Here is a 22,392-nt window from a genome sequence, read left to right as displayed (position 1 = left end):
TTTAATAACCCACATTTCGAAGTTTCATTATAAAAATTTAATATAGTATAAATATAAATGTGTAAATTAAAAAAAAAAAAAACAATTGGTGTTTGGTCGGAGCAGGGATTGAACCCACCACCCTTTGCATGTACGGCAGACATGCTAACCACTGCTCCACGTTGCCAACACATGTGTGTTTCTGTTAAATACTGTTATGTTTGCATGGGCTCGTGGGCGCTGCAAACTATGCTATATAAATGTGACTTATAGCGATAATTGTCTACTGGTGACTATAACAGCTACGTAGCTCAGTGGTAGTGTGTTGGCTTACAAACTGTATGGTCCTCGGTTCGATTCTCCGTCCAGGCGAAAGGTAAAATTTAAAAAAATTATAAAATTGAATAATTTCTTCAACATTATTTGTATTATAGAAAAAGGTGCCAAGAACTAAAAAATTTCGTGGAAGTGAAAATTATGTTAGGGAATGAGCACAATCTTCTTTGGGGAAAATTCTTCTAAGCATATAATATGTTTGGGCTCAAAATGCTTCCAAACATATAATATGTTCACATTAAACAAACATATTAATGTTTCGGCAGTATCCAATAATATATATGCTTCCTGCAAAATATGTTTGGAACATATGTTAGAGAGGCGATTTTTTTTGAGGGTGTAGGACAAAATATTAATGCGGAGGAATATATGATAGGTAGAGGTTTACTAATGAACAACATACAATCATTTCGTATGTGTACTTAGTCGACATCCGCAACATATACTTCCCAAAACGATCTGCTTCAAGAACATAATTTTTTGGAATTTGTTCAAACGAAATATTCTTTATACAGTGCAAATTATTATGTTTCACCTTAAGCATATATATGTTGAAGGTCCCAATTTGTTAATAAATAAAAATATATGTACACCCAGAAAAAAGTGACTCCTTCTTTAAGTTAAAATGAACTCATTTTGAAGAAAGTTGAACATCGTATAGCGCCAAAGACATTTTTATTTGTTTGAACGATATGATTTTCGTAGAAATTAGGTAGAATGCATTCCATATATTAGTTAACATTTTCCTATAACATATTTATGTACCACTATACTACAGAATGAAAACATTTAATTGAATTGAATTCATATATGGAATGATTTTATTGAACTTTTTTCCTTCATTTGAACAAATCTTACATATTTGTGCACCCTAAAAAAAACGCTTCTTTAACATATGTTCCAAACATATTTTGCAGGAAGCACATATATTATTGGATACTGCCGAAACATAAATATGTTTGTTTTATGTGAACATATTATATGTTTGGAAGCATTTTGAGACAAAAATATTATATGCTTGGAAGAATTTTTCCCAAACAAGATAGTGCTCATTCCCTAATATACTCGTAATTTTCACTTCCACGAAATTTTTTAGTTCTTGGCACCTTTTTCTGTAATACAAATAATGTTGAAGAAATTATTCACTTTTATATTTTTTTTTTTTTAAATTTTACCTTTCGCCTGCACAGAGAATCGAACCGAGGACCATACAGTTTGTAAGCCAACACACTATCCACTGGGCTACGCAGCCGTTATAGTCACCATTAGATAATTATCGTTATAAGTTACATTTATATAGCATAGTTTGCAGCGCCCAGGAGCCCATGCAAACATAACATTATTTAACAGAAACATACATTTGTTTGCCACGTGGAGCAGTGGTTAGCATGTCTGCCTTGCATGCAAAGGGTCGTGGGTTCAATCCCTGCTCCGACCGAACACTTTTTTTTTATTTACACATGTATATTTATACTATATTAAATTTTTATAATGAAACTTCGAAATGTGGGTTATTAAAGATTTATAGTCAGTAGCAGTGCTTGATATAAACGAAATTGACTGATTTTTGGATAAAATATTATTTTTTATTGCAAAAATAACAATTTTATAACAAAAAACTTTTGCTACAAAACTTTAAAATTTGGAAGGAATTCAAAAACTCTAACAAAAGAAGAACGTGGAGTCGAGTATAAACATACATAAATAATTTTATAATATAAGAATAAATTTATTTAGGTGTGAACAGATTTTTACTAGCATTTAACGCCATCGCTCTAAAATGCCTTTCATTTTTCTTTAATAATTCATTTTAAAGAAAATAAACTTTTTAAATTGTTTTAGCTGTAAAACCCGAACTTATTGCTCGCTTTTATATTTGATGGTGTCCGTTAACTCCTCGTGGACTACTTATTAATAAAGAGGAACTAAACTTTGTTTTTATACATTTTACTGTGTAATTTTTCACTATTTCCTCCTTATTTCATTTTACTGTCCCAACTCTAAAAAGAGTATAGTGCCCTTTCGTTATTTTTATGAAGACCCCTGATTTCTTTTAACGAACCAAAAAAAAAAAAAAAATTGTGCCATAATGTCAAAATGATAAACAAAACACATGTCCACACATACATAAAATGTTGCTCTCAAGGCGAAAACATATGTTGTTTGTTTTTCAAATGTCTATTCTCTTGGTTCCGAATGTCTATTCCCTTTATTCAAATTAAATAATATTTAGACTTAAGCATATCAAATTTTTGGCCAAGCGGTTTCACAGAAATTGTTCTCTTTTGATTCTTTTGCTGTGTTATGTTGATATCTTTCGTCATATCTCTCTCTCCCGGTTTCCATCTCTATTTCTTTCTCTATACTCTCTCTGTCGCTTTGAATAAAATATCACAACATATGTATGTTTAGTCGAAATTTGTAACTTTATATATGTTTGCATTCACACATATGATTTTTATGAAACATTCATGCCCCAATCATAATATATTCTAACATATTAACATAGATGTCCCAAACATTTAGTGTTAGTTTAGTAACATTACACAAAAAAAAAAGTGTCTCGTAAATTTAAGAAGATTTTTACAATAATTTATTACAAGAATTTTCTAGAATTTTATTTCATTTTTCGTATCTTCAACGAAAATTAACTACTCGAAAGGAAATTTTACAAATTTTAAGTAGCAATCGTTTAGTTCATAGCGTACAAAATACGATGGAAATTTCCTTAAAAAATTTCTTAACTGGTAGTTAAAAATTCGTTTGTCATGCTATAAAACTACTTGTGAAATGTAAAGTATTTTCTAAATAATAAGTGCAATTTACTATAAGATTTTTTTGTATGAGAAAATATTTATTTACGAAAAATGAACTTGAAAGTGGATAGCAATTTCTTACTGACAATTCATATAGTTAATAATTGTTGGTAAAAAATTACCCAATGAAATATTTTTAGTTCACATGTAATTAAATTTATAGACATTTTTCGTAGATAACATTTCATGAAAATTTTGCAAATTTTAAGTTAAACGTTTCATCGTTCATAAACTGGTGTGCCTTTACGAATATTATTCTTAGAGTAAATTGGCAGCAGATGCGATGAACTAATGCATAGTACAGAGATCTTTATCGGCATAGTGGAATGTGATTAATGTAAAGATGATGTTACTTGAGTTTTGTTGTGTATGTATGAGCGTGGGGTTGTTTTTATTTTTGTTCATTTAGTGGTTTGTGTGTGTGTGTTTGTTATTCGCGGATGGTTTATTTGGCTGGATGAGGTGTTGTTTTCAATAAAGGCACATGTGTTTTTGTTGTTGTAGGAATTTTTTGGCTTTGCTTGGTTTTGTTTGGCATGCTTCAGTTGTATAGTTGGCGTTGGCGTGGGCTGTTGCATCTTTTAAGAAGGTATGCAAAAAGGGAATATAAAGGCATGGAATATTTTGAAGTTTTGAGACATATATTGGTGTTTGTTTATTAAATTTTTTAAATGAAAGTTATTAATATTTTATCGGTAGTTTAGAAAAAAGTTACTAAGAATATTTATGAAAATATGTTGTAATTGAAAGTGTATTGAAATTGTTATTATTCAATGTAAAAAATTAATATTCAATTCAAGATGAATTTGGAAAATTGTTGTTATATCTCAGCGTATAGTTTAGTCATAAATTGGTAAGTATTTTTTTAATATGACTTTCTTTTAAAAAGAATATTTTTTATGTATATTATTATTTGTTAATTATTTTTTTTGGAAACCAGTTTAATGTTTTTCTTTGTTGTAAAAACAATATTTAATTTCAGAGCAACTCCAGATGTATTCGAACAAATTTAAAAAATAGAGAATTGGTAAGTTTTCTTTTAAAAATTGGCTTTATTTCAACTATAATATTTACGTTTTTGTGACCTTTTTATCATCAAAATTACAGGTTTTTAAACCTTATTTTAGTATTTTTTTTACTCAATTTTTTTGGAAACCAATGTAATATTTTTAATGTAAAAACAAATATTTAATTTCAGAATAACCCCTTAAAAATTTGGACAAATTTTTAGTACTCTTTTGCCTGTAATTTAATAGTGAATTGGTAAGGATTCTTTAACTTTCTTTTAACCCTCGACGGTTTTATGTACATTAACGTCATCCTTCGTCATTTTGACTACGACTGATTTCAAGACGCTATAATTTTCATCGTGAGCGAAAAAGTAAATCAAACTTGAATTTATTTTCTTATTCAATTTGGTTTTAAGTAGTATAAACCAAAAATTCATAAAACGGTCGAATTAGTATAATTTAAATTTACCATTTCCCAATAGACTAAAATGCATTTTAAATCGAAAATGAAATTACGTGTCGTCATTTTGACGAATAATGACTGTCTAGGGTTATCAAGAATAATTTTATTTAATGTAAAAAATAAATATTTAATTTCAGAGTAACCCAAATAAATTTGGACAACTTTTTATATTTCCCCTCAGCGTACAATTTAATAGAGAATTGGTACGTTTTATATTAAAACTTTGGCTTTCTTTCAACTAGAATATTTATTTTATTATATCCTTCACATCGATAACAACACAGTTTTATGAGTTTATTTAGAATACTTCATTATTTCTCTAATTGTTTCAGGTACAAATTTTATGAGATACGTTTTCCAAAGAAAAGTTGAATTCCTTACACCATTTGATAAAATGCCCCCAAATATGGTAAGTTACAAGCTCAAATGAAGAATTAAAAATTATATTTCATTACATGGTGTTAATTTTTCACAATTTTCATTTTTGTTTCCATTTTTTTAGCAAGATATGTGAAAAAATTACCTATGATGAATAAAAAAAGGATAAGTCAAAATGTCCAAACAGCGAGTTCAAATGAACTACTCTCTGTTCCACGTGGTCATAATTTTTATTCACAAAAAACATTGTATTAAGAACTTTCATCATAAGTTTTTATAATAAAGTACTTTTGCTTAAAGAAAGTTTAATTTTAATGTATGAAAATTTTCATAATTGTAAAACGGTTTGTTGTTCCTTTAATTATTTAATTTCTCTGTACTGTGGAATGATTGATTTATTTATAGTTTAGTCGTCGAGATTTTAAAGAGACTGATAACCAATTTTTATTATCAGGTTTCCCTAAAAACAAGCATGTAAACCAAAATAATACTGGCTTCTTTACTTGGTAGGGGTATATAAATCGTATGGTGTTGTAAAAATGAACTAAAATACAATGTTATAGATGAACTAAAATTTAAGAGAATTATAAACTAGACAAGTTGAAAAAAATCTTAAGGGCTAAGTCATGGTCAATATTACTACAGTTTAGTTCATTTTGCAATGGAAAAGGGTTCACTGTTTTTTTCAGTGTACATGTTCGCACTTAAATATATTGTGTTTTAAAATTGTGCGCGAACACACATTTTGTTTATATCGGAACATATGAAAACCATATTTTTCTAACAGTGTGGTAAACCTTTTACTTCAAAATTAGAACTGCTTACCTTCGTTTTTAAATACAATTTTATGTATTTATATAAGCAATAAAAGACATGTTTTATTAATATATTAATATATTTATTTAGAATCAACAGCATCGACTGGTCTTGAAATATTAAAACACATTTGTTTTTCTTCTTCTAGTACCTTTCACTTTGATAAGTTGCTGCCTAGCAATTTTGTCCACCTTTTACAATTTCAATACCTACAAATATAAACAAAAAAAAATCCTAAACCAATTTTTTCACAAAAGGTTAGCGTCACTGAATATTACCTGATAATTGAAGATTCCAAAATGAAGTCCAATGAAGGGGTTGTTATTCTGCTGGTGTTTTCTTTTTTTTATAAACCAATTTTCAAAAACCGAACATTTTTCTCACTAATTTAAAATAACAAATATTTTATATATTTTATTTGTTTTTTTATTATATTTTTTTACTATATTATTTTTTAACAATCTCTCCGTATACCATAACATTGCAATTCCAACTAAAAAACAACCCACGCGCAAACATATCGATGACAGGTATCGATTACAGGTAGATAAAAGAAATGTAGGAAATTTTCCTATATTCTAACAAGTGTGTTTCCTTAAGTTTTGAAAGGATTGAATACTTCTTAGTACGAATGAACTAAAATATTTTTTTATGCCAAGTGTTATTCGTATGTATGATAAGCTTTCTATAATGAAGGAAGTCAGAATTATCATTTTATAAGAAATCTTACTAAATTTGAGGAAACTTGGTTTTAGTTCGGTTTTTGTTTATTTTTACGAATGCTTTGTTATCAGTGAATAAAATTTTCTTGTTCAGTAGTAAATTCTTATAACCAGCGAAGAAAACAGTATTAGTAAAATTCCATGCCTTATTCTAGTTAATGAACTATTCCTAACTGCTTTCAGTTTAGAATTTTTTTACTGAAACAAGTAAATTTTATTATATCACACAACAATTTACATTAATGGAAATAAAATGGCTAAACTAAATTGATGAACATTTTTTCCTTTAGTTTCGAAAGCACTTTTTTCTGGGCGTATGGAATTTATTTCAATCTTAATCCCTAAACATGTAATTATATGCAAAATATATAAATCGATAAGAAATCACGAACGTTTACTAAGCACCCTACACATTTATTTGTTGTAATTAAAGTTGCGGTTTTCTGTCCCATAGATCAAAAAAAGCGTGGATAAATGTATTCAATGGAAATTTGATCTGAAAACATATGAACATTTGAAATAGAGAATCTTGTCCTTCAGTCATTTTTATACGAGATATGGAATGTCCTTCCTCCTTGACAATTTTTTCATTTTGGAAATTTTGAGTGCCTATTAACTGTTTTTATTTTATTTTGACTACTAATGAACATAGTGCTGAAGACTCCAACAATAATTTTTTTGTTTATTGTATAAACAAATATTAGCCATATTATCTGTTTCTTTATTTATTTTCTGTATTTAAAAGAAATGTATATCCCCTTACGATATAATCAATAATTATCCTGAATTGATTTCATGTTTAATTTTCTCATATATTCACAGGGATCCCCACTGTTTGCAATACGGCAGAAAATTGTGTCGACGGAAACAACTGAGGGAACAGTATTTTTACTAGGACCATTGGATTTTGAAAAACAAGCAATGTACCATCTTACTATATTGGCGAATGTAAGTAAATGTCTTATTCAAATTTATTAATTTTACTTGATTTCTGACCTTAAATTAAGGTTTTTGAAATTGACATTGCAAAGATGAAAATATTAAATCTAAATGTTTTTCTATTTTTATGTTAGCTTGATATCAATGCAGGCTCGTTCAATGTCCAAATCATTCAAACTACATATTATTACAATATTTATTCGAGCTTATTGGATAGGAAGATTAAGGGAATTGATATTAAGTTACTGAAAAGAAAATGCCAGATACCCATTCCGCAAGCCTGACTATACATATGTTTCAGTTTTGGTCACTACACATTTCCATAGACTTTAGCGAAATCTGACCGGGTGAGAGATTTAATTTGGGTCTTTTATGTTGATTTCTTATGAAATTTACATACGAGAATTATTCTTCCCAAACTTAACCATTTTTTTCACCACCACTGTGCATCACCTTTTCGTATAACTTACATGTGTTACACAGAAAAAAGTGTCTTGTAAAATTAAGGACCAGTTTAACTTCCACATAGTTAAAAAATTACTGTAATATAGTTAATTTTTCGTAACCACAACGAACATTAACTTAGCTAAAGGAAAACCTATAAAATTTCAGTAAATGTTTTTTAGTTCACTAACTACGAAATGGGAAGGATATTTTCTTAAATAAATTTCCAATACAATAGTTAATGCATCGTTGATTGTATTATAAAAATACATAGGCAATATAAAAATCTTACTACGAAATGTGGACAATTTACTAAGAAACATTTTTGTATGGCAAACATTTTTTGTAGTAAAAATTAACTTTACCATATTACCGATTCGTATGTTGGCTACCTACAGCTTATACCCCTTTTTAGTATTAGTTGAAGTATTTTTGCTCACATTGAAAATTTTAGATGAAGTAGAATAAATGTAGTTAACATAATCGTTGACGGGTGTATATCATTTTTTTTATAGATTCCTCGTAAATTTTGAATATATTTTACCTTAACCTATAGATAGAATACAAACTAATCAATAAACGTGCTACTGGAAAATGAAGTGAAAAGAGAGTAATGAAATCATTGCATCATGTTTTTTTGTTTGTGTGTGTTATTGCGTATTTATGCTGTTGGTTGTTTTGATGAATTTCTGGAATGTTCCTTGTGTGTTGTTGGAATCTTTTGTGGTGACTGTTGTTTTGTTGCAATAGCGAGATGAGAAAGGGATCGTCTGTGTGGAGTTGTTTTTCTTTACGGCAGGTACAGTATGTCAAGAAAGTCTTTTGACATTGCCAAATATTTCAAATTCCAGAAATGATTGAAATATTAAATATTTTATTTTTTTGCAGCAATGCTGTGTACGTATGTATACTTTGCAAAATACATAATAAAATATTTTTTTAAATTTCATTATATTTAATTTTGGAACAAAACATAATTTTTAACCTATTGTCAAAACACTTTCTTGACATACTGTATGTGTCCTTTATGAATTTTTGTGTTTGAGTTCTATTGCTGCATTCAGTTGTGTTGATGCATTTATGAAGCGCGCACGTGATTTTAATTTTGCAAAATTTTGCGCGCGATATTTGTATTTATTAATGAAAATACATTTATTTCGAAATGTTTTAGAAACTGAGAAGTGAATGGTGTGATGTTATAGAAGACAAAAACGCTTTATATTGATAAAAAAAATAAATCAAAAACACATCACAGATTAAGGAACTGTATATTTCTGCTAATAGTTTAAAATTAGTGCGGATTTTGAATTGATTTACATAAAAAATATACATTATGAGTGGTAATAGGATGATCTATATTTACTCTATATTTGGATCACAGTTTGGATGTGATCCAACCATTTTTTTTTAATCTATATTTTTTATGTGAGTACTAAGTTCGAGTTTAGCCGCTAAAATCAAAAATAAATCAGTAATAAAAGTATAAAATTATACGTCATCGATGCAAATTTAAATATAACTTGATGGAGAATAGCCCAAAACAAGTTTTTTATAAAGTTTATATTCTTTAAAATATATTACACAAGGGAACAGTGGTTCTGTTGATTAAGAACTGAAAATCATTTTTAAGGTTATTTGGGACGCTGAATCCAAATATGCACTTGGTTCAATTTTGTTCCCCTGTGTTGTTAACCCTAAAGAGTTTGTTCTCGAAACGACAGCATGCATACTCGAAGGGCAGGTCCACTGAGACCGCTTTACATGAACTAGTCAGCTTTATTGAAAGCTCACTATTTGTCAATGAATATAAAATCGTGGCATTTCTAGACATCGAGGAGGCATTCAATAACGTCCATCCGAGCTCGATATTAAATGGACTGACAACTCTGAATATTGATCCATGTATACTTAGTCTGCTAGACGAACTGCTAATGTGGAGACGTATTTCAGCCACACTAAGACAAGCAAACATACAAAGGTATGTAAACAGAGGCACTCCCCAAGGAGGAGCTATATCACCTCTTCTTTGGAATGTTTCTATAAACAACCTTCTGGTTTCCCTAGAAAAAGAAAGGATAAAAGTGGTGGCATACGCAGACGATGTGGCTCTAGCAGTCAGTCCCATCCACAATCAGATGTGTTAAGTCCATATCCTAAGGGGGTATTAAAATTCCCTTTGGTGAGTGTGCAAAATATCTTGGCGTTATTCTGGACAGGAAGCTGAACTTTAAGCTTAATATTGAAGAAAGAGCGAGAAAAGCCACGATAGCTTTGTACTCGTGCACAAAGACAACAAGTAAGGAAAGTCTAAAGTCGGGCGGGGCCGACTATATTATACCCTGCACCACTTTGTAGATCAAAATTTTCGATATCACATCAGTCAAATTATTGGGGGCTATATATAAAGGTTTGTCCCAAATATATTTAAATATCACTCGATCTGTACAGAATTTGATAGACTTCTACAAAATCTATAGACTCAAAATTTAAGTCGGCTAATGCACTAGGGTGGAACACAATATTAGTAAAAAATGGGAAACATTTAAATCTGAAGCAATTTTAAGGAAACTTCGCAAAAGTTTTTTTTATGATTTATCGCTCGATTTATATGTATTAGAAGTTTAGGAAAATTAGAGTCATTTTTACAACTTTTCGACTAAGCAGTGGTGATTTTACAAGGAAAATGTTGGTATTTTGACCATTTTTGTCGAAATCAGAAAAACATATATATGGGAGCTATATCTAAATCTGAACCGATTTCAACCAAATTAGGCACACATAGCTACAATGCTAATTCTACTCCCTGTGCAAAATTTCAACTAAATCGGAGTAAAAAATTGGCCTCTGTGGTCATATGAGAGTAAATCAGGCGAAAGCGATATATGGGAGCTATATATAAATCTGAACCGATTTCAATAAAATTTGGCACACTTAGCTACAATGCTCATTCTACTCCCTGTGCAAAATTTCAATTAAATCGGAGTAAAAGATTGGCCTCTGTGGTCATATGAGTGTAAATCGGGCGAAAGCTATATATGGGAGCTATATCTAAATCTGAACCGATTTCAATCAAATTTTGCACATTTGACTATACTACTGATTGTACTCTCAGTGCAAAATTTCAACCAAATTCGGCCAAAAATCTGGCTTCTGGGGCCATATAAGTCCATATCGGGCGAAAGATATATATGGGAGCTATATCTAAATCTGAACCGATTTCAATCAAATTTTGCACACTTAACTATACGACTAAGTGTTATGTTTGTACAAAATTTAAAGTAAATCGGTATAAAACTCTGGCTGCTGGATCCATATTAGTGCATATCGGGCGAAAGATATATATGGGAGCTATATCTAAATCTGAACCGATTTCTTCCAAAATCAATAGGGTTCTATTCTGACCCAAATGAGGAACATGTGCCAAATTTGAGGGCGATTGGACTTAAATTGCGACCTAGACTTTGATCACAAAAATGTGTTCACAGACAGACGGACGGACGGACAGACGGACATGGTTATATCGACTCAGGGACCCACCCTGAGCATTATTGCCAAAGACACCATGTGTCTATCTCGTCTCCTTCTGGGTGTTACAAACATATGCACTAACTTATAATACCCTGTTCCACAGTATGGCACAGGGTATAAACAGTGGGGACGAAAATTGTGGTGGCCGGCACTTCAACAACCGACAGATTTAGATCAAGTTCAGCGTATGGCGTGCTTGTGTATCTCAGGCGCATTCAGTAAGACAGGAACAGATTCCCTTAATGTCATGCTGCATCTATTGCCTTTAGACATTTTGGCCAAACAGTCAGCTGCAACAACGGCTGTGCGGATGCGCGAGCTATCGCTGTGGTCGGAAAAAATGTACGGTATCAGTTCGGTCCTCAAAATAATGCCAGATGTGCCTAACGTAGTGGATTACACTCTGGCGAAACCACTTATCGACAAAAAGTTTGAAACTCTAATTCCCAACAGTGAGGCGTGATGTACACAGACCCCGGTGGCTCCCAATTGGATGGTCAATTGGGTTTCGGAGTATATTCTAAAGATCTGGAACTTCGAATAGCGAAAAGATTACCTAATCACTGTAATGTTTTTCAGGCCGAAATATTAGCAATAGGAGAGGTGGCAAATTGGCTGAGAAGTAATGTTCCAAAAAATGTTGGCATTAATATATACTCAGACAGTCAACCTGCAATAAAATCCTTGGACTCGAAAGCGGCCATCGACTGCCGCAAATCTCTCAACGAGATGGTTGAGCAGTACAATATTCACCTAATATGGTGCCTGGCCATACACACAAAAAATTATCACGAACATTTTTTTCAATTAAACACTTAATTGAATTTTCAATTAATATGTTAATTGATTAAATTAATTATTTAATCAAATCCGAATAAAAACCAATTAAAAAAATGATTGATATTTGTTACGTTTCCAACTAAAATATTAATTGATTCAATCAATTTGTTAATCAATTCGGAAATAATTTTCAATTACAAACGTGATTGAAAATTTTTCCGTTTCCAATTACACATGTGATTGATCCAATCACCTTTGTGATTGAAATTGAATAATTTTGAACAATGGAAAGAGCGAAAAGAGAACAAGAGAATGGGTATTTATTCAACAATGTTTGATGGAGAGATCAGTCTGTGGAAGTAACTCGTAACGAACGGTTGGGTTTTTGTTTTTCGCGTAAATTGAAAATAATGATTGGCGACATTCTGTCTGCTGCATTCAAAATGTGAATACCGTTTTCCATTGAAGCCTGCTTACATTAAACGGACTAAAATAATATATTTTTTATTCATTTCTTTTAGTGGTCAATTTTATTTCGTGAAATTGACCAATCAATCCCATCAACTTCATCATTTTATCAAATATATAAGAACATGTTTGCAATCAAAAGAAAAAAAATTCACTCCTAGTTTTCTTAAAACCAAGAGCGGTATGGGTTTGTTGGAAGATTCACCTTGAAGTTGCGAAGTAGTGTTGGCATTAAATTGCATTTTTGTTTTACCTGCCTTTTTCAGTTTGAACCCAAGTAGAGAGCAATATATCTGATATATAAACAAATGAGCTGAATTATGTAATGGTAAAAAAAGTTATTTCTTTTGGATTTAAAAATATGAAAAATATCCGAAAATAATAAAAATATGTATTTTGACATGGTTATTATGATAAGGAAGATAATGATTTATATAGTTTATTTTGTTAACTCTATAGTTGTTATTGATAGTAATTGTATGTGTAAGTAATGTTAGAACAAAACACAAATGACAAGAACCAAATTTATTTGCCTATGGCATAATTCAAAAAATAATAAAATATTAAATATGTTTTATAAGAAACACATATTTTCTTTTATTTCAAATAAAACTAAATACGATTTTGGGGGCGCAATATATACATTTTATGATTGAAATTTGTAGCCAATTTCAATTAATTATTTAATTGGATGAATCAAATAGTTGATTGATTTTTGTCGCGAAATTAATTAAAGTTTTAATTGTTTCAATTAAAACTGAGATTGAATTTTATGTTACAAATCAATCACGTTTTTAATTGATTCAATCACACAATTAATTGATTCCGTTGTTGGTTTTCAATCAAAAAGGGTGATTGTTGCTATCATTTTCGTGATTGAAGACATTTTAATTAAAAAAATGATTGAATCCGCGATTTTCGTGATTGAAATCAAAAAAAAAATTTTTGTGTGTAGGAACACACCGGGGAACTGCGAAGGATGAGTTACCAAGGCTAGGAACTACCTTACATATTCCAGAATCTGTTGGTATGTCTCTGGCTACCTGCAATCTCTTACTGCGTGAGAAGGCTGTCATGATGGCAAATGTTCGATGGGAGAATTGTAAGGGTTGTAACGACACCAAGCAAATACAGCCCCATTTAAACTTGAACCGCACACTAGATATGCTACTGTTCTCAAGACGTCAGATATCACTTCTGATATCTGCTATAACGGGTCGCTGACTACTGTATGAGCTGTCATGATGCGGAGGATAAGAAGTCAATTCAACACCTCTTGTGTGAGTGTTCTGCATTTTGTGTAAGGCGTAAGCGAATTTTAGGGGCAATAGCTTTAGATTACTGGCGGACCTGGAAAAAGTTAACTTAAGCAGCCTGTTAATGTTTTTGGAACAATCTGATTGGTTCAACAAAAGAAAATAATAGAAAAGGTTCAGAGGTTAAAACTAGAAGTGCCCATATGTAATAGGTACTTTTAGTTAAATGTGGACTGAATAGTCTAAGTGAACCTGAAACTTAATCGGGCTGTCACTTTAACCTAACCCTAGAAAGCTTATAAAGGGTGATTCTTTTGAGGTTAGGATTTTCATGCATTAGTATTTGACAGATCACGTGGGATTTCAGACATGGTGTCAAAGAGAAAGATGCTCAGTATGCTTTGACATTTCATCATGAATAGACTTACTAACGAGCAACGCTTGCAAATCATTGAATTTTATTACCAAAATCAGTGGCAGAAAATCCGCTTTTTTATCGACAAATTTTGTTCAGCGATGAGGCTCATTTCTGGTTGAATGGCTACGTAAATAAGCAAAATTGCCGCATTTGGAGTGAAGAGCAACCAGAAGCCGTTCAAGAACTGCCCATGCATCCCGAAAAATGCACTGTTTGGTGTGGTTTGTACGCTGGTGGAATCATTGGACCGTATTTTTTCAAAGATGCTGTTGGACGCAACGTTACGGTGAATGGCGATCGCTATCGTTCGATGCTAACATACTTTTTGTTGCCAAAAATGGAAGAACTGAACTTGGTTGACATGTGGTTTCAACAAGATGGCGCTACATGCCACACAGCTCGCGATTCTATGGCCATTTTGAGGGAAAACTTCGGAGAACAATTCATCTCAAGAAATGGACCGGTAAGTTGGCCACCAAGATCATGCGATTTGACGCCTTTAGACTATTTTTTGTGGGGCTACGTCAAGTCTAAAGTCTACAGAAATAAGCCAGCAACTATTCCAGCTTTGGAAGACAACATTTCCGAAGAAATTCGGGCTATTCCGGCCGAAATGCTCGAAAAAGTTGCCCAAAATTGGACTTTCCGAATGGACCACCTAAGACGCAGCCGCGGTCAACATTTAAATGAAATTATCTTCAAAAAGTAAATGTCATGGACCAATCTAACGTTTCAAATAAAGAACTGATGAGATTTTGCAAATTTTATGCGTTTTTTTTTAAAAAAAAGTTATCAAGCTCTTAACAAATCACCCTTTACAACTGAAATTCACGGATAAGCTAATCATACGTCTGAGGGACGTATCATAGTTTGTCATCACGTGGACAAATTTTTGGAATTGTTGTTTTAAATTTTTGTACTTACACCGATTCTATATACAAATCCTTATCATTTTTATTTTTTGTGTAACAAAAAATCACATTTACGGTGCTCATTTTCATGAGGGAGAGCGATAAACTAAAAAAACGCATACGTCTCTCAGACGTAGATAAGCTGTTTAGAAAACTAATCAAAAGAAAACTAATCATGAAAAATGGCGATTTCAGTCGCTAAACTCAAACTTAATATCCACCATAAATACTAAATGCTATACTGACAAGTGGAAATTATGTCTAATTTTATAATATGTTTTATGTCAAATATATTCTGAGAAGAATTTCAAATATGTCCCATTAATCCATGGATATGATTCAACTAATGCACCTACACGCCCACAAAAAATCGCTTCTGTAACATATACTCCCAAACATATTTTGCTTCAAGCATATACATTTTTGGGTATTGCCCAAACATTTATATGTTTGATCTCTTCCAATATATAATATGTTTGAAAGCATATTGGTCTAAACAATATATGTTTGGGTAGTCTAAGTTCCAAACATTTTGTATTTTTGCATCCAAATTCAATAATGTTGTCTTCCAAAAAACAATATGTTATTACGTGAACATATAATATGTTTGGAAGCATTTTGCACCCAAAAATATTATATGCTTAAAAAAAATCTCCCAAACAATATTGTGCTCAAAATTTTATTTATTTATTTATATATTTACAATCATAACGAATTATGAAAATAAACAGGTAATGTAGGTGCTAACAACATAGGTTTTCGACCTGAATGCTCAAAATTTTGTTTCTGCCCAATTGTATATTCCCCCACATCTTTCTCACTTCCACGAGATTTGTTAGTTTTCAGCACCTTTTTTGTAATACAAACATTGTAGAAGAAATTATTCAATTGTATGATTTTTTTTTATTTTAATTTTACCTTTTGCCGGACGGGGATTCGAACAGCGGACCACACAGTTTGTAAGGATCAAAGAAGTAGCTGATCAATTGCCCAAGGAAAAATGAAATGTTAATTTTGTAATAACAAGCAACAACCACCAACTTAATTCAATATCGCTCCCTGTTAAATAGCGCTCCAAGCTACTAAACACATATATGTTTATAGGCTATTTCTAAATTAATATATGTTTGCATCCAAGCATATTATATTTACAAACATTTTATGTCCCAAACATAATATGTTCTAACATATTAACATATATGTCCCAAACATGTTATGCTAGTTTATGAACATTATATGCTTGCACTCAAAAATATTGTGTTTAAAAATTTGTGTTCCCAACATAAACATTATTATAGCCAAACATATGAAAAACAGCCTTTTTCATCCGTGTACCGGATGATTTTTGCTTTAATGTGGTAAGTTTTTTTATAAACTGTATTTCGTCCATTTGTAATAAAACCAACATCTCAAATTTCAGCATTCTAATGGTATTTTTGGAATCTTCTTACTGTTTAATACTAACTAAGCTGATATCCTTATTGGTTCTAAGAAAATACTCTTGTAAGTTAAAAATCAATATACCATAGAATTTGATAATATTTTTTATATCTTGTATAACTTTTTAATTTCAGATGCTTATAAAGCAAATCCACACAACAAAAACTAGCGAAATTGTTGAAATTGGACAAAAATGCAATGAAAATGGCAACTTATGCCATATATCTTTCATATGGATAGAAAACATGGAAATTGAAATTAATTAGCTTAGTCCTACTAACATAGAATATTACTCTTTTGAAGAAGCAATTACTAACTACCGACAAGTAACTGCATCGAACGTACGAATAAAAATAGTTCCTTTATTGTATATCATAAGCCATAGTTATGTGTAATATAATAATAATTTTTTGAAATAAAGTACTGGTGGTTATAGAAAATTGACTTTTATTGTACGAAAAATTTCTTAGTTGTATACAGGCTTGTTGTACCTTTAATTCCTTAATTTATCTATTTTTTAGAAAATTATATTGACAAACAGTTTATTTGAAACCAATTTCATAATATAGCCCACCCGACCAAAGTGCCGAGAAATGGCGAGGGTTCGCTAAAGCGAACAATTTTCGAAATAAATTGACCCTCACATTGTTTGAGAAAAGTTCGATAACAGAAAAATTTCGAACGTTCATTGTATCGAGATAATAACGGATATTTTTCGACTTATTTGTTCCCCCATTTTTGTTTTTGACAAAGAAAAAGATTAAAAAGTCATTTCACTTTATGAAATATTCTCGGTTATTTCTCGAAGAAAACTATCGAAAACGATATCGATAATGGTTCGAAAATTTTTCTCTTTGTCGTTCTTTTACTACCAGCTCTTCGTTTTCAAAGGCTTGTTAGTGATTCGTTAAAGAAGGTTTCGCGATATCTATAATTGATCGTTAACTAATCTATTTCGAATTCGTTTTCGTATTCGATATAATTCCGCTTTCGAAGGTTTTCTATACTGTTTTATTCCCATTTTGTTCCCATTATAAGTCGTGTAGTAAAAGAAAAATTGCAAGTTTGTTGTTTGTTTTTATTACAACGCAGTATAGATAAATATAATACAAAACAATATAGATGTCATGTCTTGCGAACCAAATACTTAAAATATTTAAAGTAAAGTATTTATATATTTAAAGTGATTTAATACACTGCAGCATGGACTTCTTTGTGCGGAATTTCTTATTAAGCCGGTCGTGGCTATGCCAGTGAAAAGGACTATAATCAATGAGTAACTTTTTCATGGATACAATTGCAAATAAAACATGGAAGAAAATTGTTAATTTCGTAAAAGATATATAATAATAGATAATAATTACTTACCTAGTTTAGATTCATTTAGACACTTTATTCTCACTTAACAATTTCTTAAACTGAAATGACTTTGTCAAAAACAAACATGGCGGAACAACAACATAAATAAGCCGAAAAATATTCGTTATTATTTCGATACAACGAACGTTCGAAATTTTTCTATTATCGAACTTTTCTCGAATAATGTGCGCGGTAATTTATTTCGAAAAATGTTCGCTTTAGCGAACCTTCGCCATTTCTCGGCACTTTGCACAGATAAAAATAAGTTTGAGAACCAATAACTTTTGTTGGAAAACCAATAACAAAATTTGTTAATTTTCCTGCAACAAACTAATTTGTACTTTTAATAACCATTATTACAAAAAAGTTGTTAGCAATCGTTACCATCAAAAGGCAACAAATAATTTGTGTTCTCAATAACATAATTTGTAAGTAATTTGTTGAGCATCCAACAGTACAAAATATTTGTTGTTGAACGTTACGTTTAATCCTCAACAAATATTTTTGAATTTGAACGAAAAAATTTGTATGTGGTTTGTTGGAGTCTATCAATGACCTGCAACAAATTTATTGGTGTATTGACAAAAAATTAAATTGAAATTAAAATTGACAGAATTATGCAATGAATTGCACCAAAATTGCAAAAATGCCGGAAATATTTTGGAGATATTTTGTTAAGTACACGCAGAGAAGGAATATGACCAAAATGTTATTTTTGGACGGGGAACATGTAACATTTTTGTGTCGAAAATCCTATACTCAGTTTTGTAATCCTATACTCAGGGTCTAGCAAGCATTTTGACAACTATTTGCCCAGTGCTATATATTCTAGTTAATTAGAATTGTAAGAACTCTAATCCCGATATTAATATCGTTTTATTAATTATGTCATACAACAAACACATTTAAGAAACTACCAAATTGAAAAATATAAATTTTTTACAGACATTTATAAAGGGTGATTTGTTAAGAGCTTGATAACTTTTTTTTAAAAAAAACGCATAAAATTTGCAAAATCTCATCGGTTCTTTATTTGAAACGTTAGATTGGTCCATGACATTTACTTTTTGAAGATAATTTCATTTAAATGTTGACCGCGGCTGCGTCTTAGGTGGTCCATTCGGAAAGTCCAATTTTGGGCAACTTTTTCGAGTATTTCGGCCGGAATAGCCCGAATTTCTTCGGAAATGTTGTCTTCCAAAGCTGGAATAGTTGCTGGCTTATTTCTGTAGACTTTAGACTTGACGTAGCCCCACAAAAAATAGTCTAAAGGCGTCAAATCGCATGATCTTGGTGGCCAACTTACCGGTCCATTTCTTGAGATGAATTGTTCTCCGAAGTTTTCCCTCAAAATGGCCATAGAATCGCGAGCTGTGTGGCATGTAGCGCCATCTTGTTGAAACCACATGTCAACCAAGTTCAGTTCTTCCATTTTTGGCAACAAAAAGTTTGTTAGCATCGAACGAAAGCGATCGCCATTCACCGTAACGTTGCGTCCAACAGCATCTTTGAAAAAATACGGTCCAATGATTCCACCAGCGTACAAACCACACCAAACAGTGCATTTTTCGGGATGCATGGGCAGTTCTTGAACGGCTTCTGGTTGCTCTTCACTCCAAATGCGGCAATTTTGCTTATTTACGTAGCCATTCAACCAGAAATGAGCCTCATCGCTGAACAAAATTTGTCGATAAAAAAGCGGATTTTCTGCCACTGATTTTGGTAATAAAATTCAATGATTTGCAAGCGTTGCTCGTTAGTAAGTCTATTCATGATGAAATGTCAAAGCATACTGAGCATCTTTCTCTTTGACACCATGTCTGAAATCCCACGTGATCTGTCAAATACTAATGCATGAAAATCCTAACCTCAAAAGAATCACCCTTTACATGCTTTTCTGTATTTTCTGATGAGTGAGCTCTTTGCTTGCTATCATACACGTGCATGTGCTCATACTCATTTTGTTCTAACGGTATTCTTCGCATACTTCTTTTAGCTTTCATACATATTCTCAGCGATGGGCGCGTAACCAGTCTTGTATTTTTGTTTTTTTTTTCATATCGATAGCAATCAACTAATTTCGCAACAAAACAATTTGCTGAAAATTCAGAATATTTCTATTATTTCCTCTGTCAAGCGTCTACAAACACATTTCAACAACAAATGCCTCATATTCAATAGACAAATTTGTTGAGCATCAGCAGATTTTACATACAAATAAAGTTGTTAATATTTATTTGCAGTTATTTTTTTGTGTGTGGTCGGGTGGGAAAATACGATGCAATACATAAACTAATTTATAAGAAAATCATGAACTTATCTAGATGAAAAAAATCTTTGGCGCCAAATCATGGGCATTCTTACTATGGTTAGGTTAGGTTAGGTTAAAGTGGCAGCCCGATTAAGATTCAGGCTCACTTAGACTATTCAGTCCATTGTGATACCACATTAACTAAAAGTACCTATTACATATGGGCACTTCTAGTTTTAACCGCTGAACCTTCTTGATTATTTTTCTTTGTTGAACCAACCAGATTGTTCCAAAAACAGTAGCAGACTGCTTAAGTTAACGTTTTCCAGATCCGCCAGTAATCTGAAGCTATATGCTCCTAAAAGTTGCTTGCGCTTTACACAAAATGCAGGACACTCACACAAGAGGTGTTTAATTGATTCTTTTTCCTCCGCATCATGACAGCTCATACAATAGTCATTATACTTCGCGCCAATAGTTTTTGCAAAATCGCCTATCAGGCAGCGACCCGTTATAGCAGATATCAGGAGTGATATCTGACGTCTCGAGAACATTAGCATATCTAGTGTGCGGTTTAAGTTGAAATGGGGCCATATTTGCTTGGTGTTGTTACAACCCTTGCAATTCTCCCATCGAACATTTGCCATCATAACAGCCTTCTCACGCAGCATGAGCTTGCAGGTAGCTAGGGGCATACCAACAAATTCTAGTTCCCCTGGAATATGTAAGGTAGTCCCTAGCCTTGCCAACTCATCCGCTTCGCAGTTCCCCGGTATGTTCCTATGGCCAGGCACCCATATTAGGTGAATATTGTACTGCTCAGCCATCTCATTGAGAGATTTGCGGCAGTCGATGGCCGTTTTCGAGTTGAGGAACACAGAGTCCAAGGATTTTATTGCAGGTTGACTGTCTGAGTATATATTAATGCCCACATTTTTTGGAACATTACTTCTCAGCCAATTCGCCACCTCTCTTATTGCTAATATTTCAGCCTGAAAAACACTACAGTGATTAGGTAATCTTTTCGCTATTCGAAGTTCCAGATCATTAGAATATACTCCGAACCCCACTTGTCCATCCAATTTGGAGCCATCAGTGTAGAAATCTATATATTCTTTATTCCCCGGGGTCTGTGTGCACCACGCCTCACTGTTGGGGATTAGAGTCTCAAACTTTTTGTCGAAAAGTGGACTCGCCAAAGTGTAATCCACTACGTTAGGCACATCTGGCATTGTTTTGAGGACAGAACTGTGACCGTAACCTTTTTCCGACCACAGCGATAGTTCGCGCAACCGCACAGCCGTTGTTGCAGCTGACTGTTTGGCCAAAATGTCTAAAGGCAATAGATGCAGCACGACATTAAGGGAATTTGTTCCTGTCTTGCTGAATGCGCCTGAAATACACAAACACGCCATACGCTGAACTTTATCTAAACAAGTCGGTTTCTGAAGTGCCGGCCACCAGACTACAACACCATATAGCATTATAGGTCTAACCACTGCCGTGTATAGCCAATGCACAATTTTTGGTTTCAGTCCCCACTTTTTTCCTATTGCCTTTTTGCACGAGTACAAAGCTACAGTTGCCTTTCTCGCCCTTTCTTCAATATTAAGCTTAAAGTTCAGCTTCCTGTCCAAAATAACGCCAAGGTATTTTGCACATTCACCAAAGGGAATTTCAATACCCCCTAAGGAAATAGGCCTAACCGTGGGAGTTTTGCGATCGTTGCAGTACATGACTAATTCTGTCTTTGCAGGATTTACCCCAAGACCATTGTCTTTCGCCCATTTCTCAGTCATCCGGAGGGCCCTCTGAATAATATCTCTGATTGTGGATGGGAATTTTCCCCTGACTGCCAGAGCCACATCATCTGCGTATGCCACCACTTTTATCCTTTCTTTTTCTAGAGTAACCAGAAGGCTATTTATAGCAACATTCCAAAGAAGAGGTGATAGGACTCCTCCTTGGGGAGTGCCTCTGTTCACATACCTTTGTATGTTTGCTTGTCCTAGTGTGGCTGAAATACGTCTCTTCATTAGCAGTTCGTCTAACAGCCTGAGTATACATGGATCAACATT

General features: G+C 32.4%; 1 protein-coding gene across 7 annotated transcripts in view; it reads left to right on the top strand.

Annotated features, from left to right (window-relative positions):
* Positions 1 to 22,392, top strand: part of Cad86C (Cadherin 86C) — a 411,455-nt gene that overhangs the window by 264,848 nt on the left and 124,215 nt on the right. For all 7 annotated transcript variants that reach the window (XR_012718060.1, XM_075291231.1, XM_075291230.1 and 4 more), the window contains one exon: positions 7,343 to 7,468. Coding sequence is in view for 6 of the 7 variants with exons in the window: in XM_075291231.1 (XP_075147346.1) it covers positions 7,343 to 7,468 (126 nt within the window). In the remaining variant the exon portion in view is untranslated. The remainder of the gene's footprint in view (positions 1 to 7,342; positions 7,469 to 22,392) is intronic.

The sequence above is a fragment of the Haematobia irritans genome, chromosome 1, assembly GCF_050003625.1.
Source record: "Haematobia irritans isolate KBUSLIRL chromosome 1, ASM5000362v1, whole genome shotgun sequence".
NCBI classification, from domain to species: domain Eukaryota; kingdom Metazoa; phylum Arthropoda; class Insecta; order Diptera; family Muscidae; genus Haematobia; species Haematobia irritans.
This window is presented reverse-complemented; position numbering and strand designations above follow the sequence as displayed.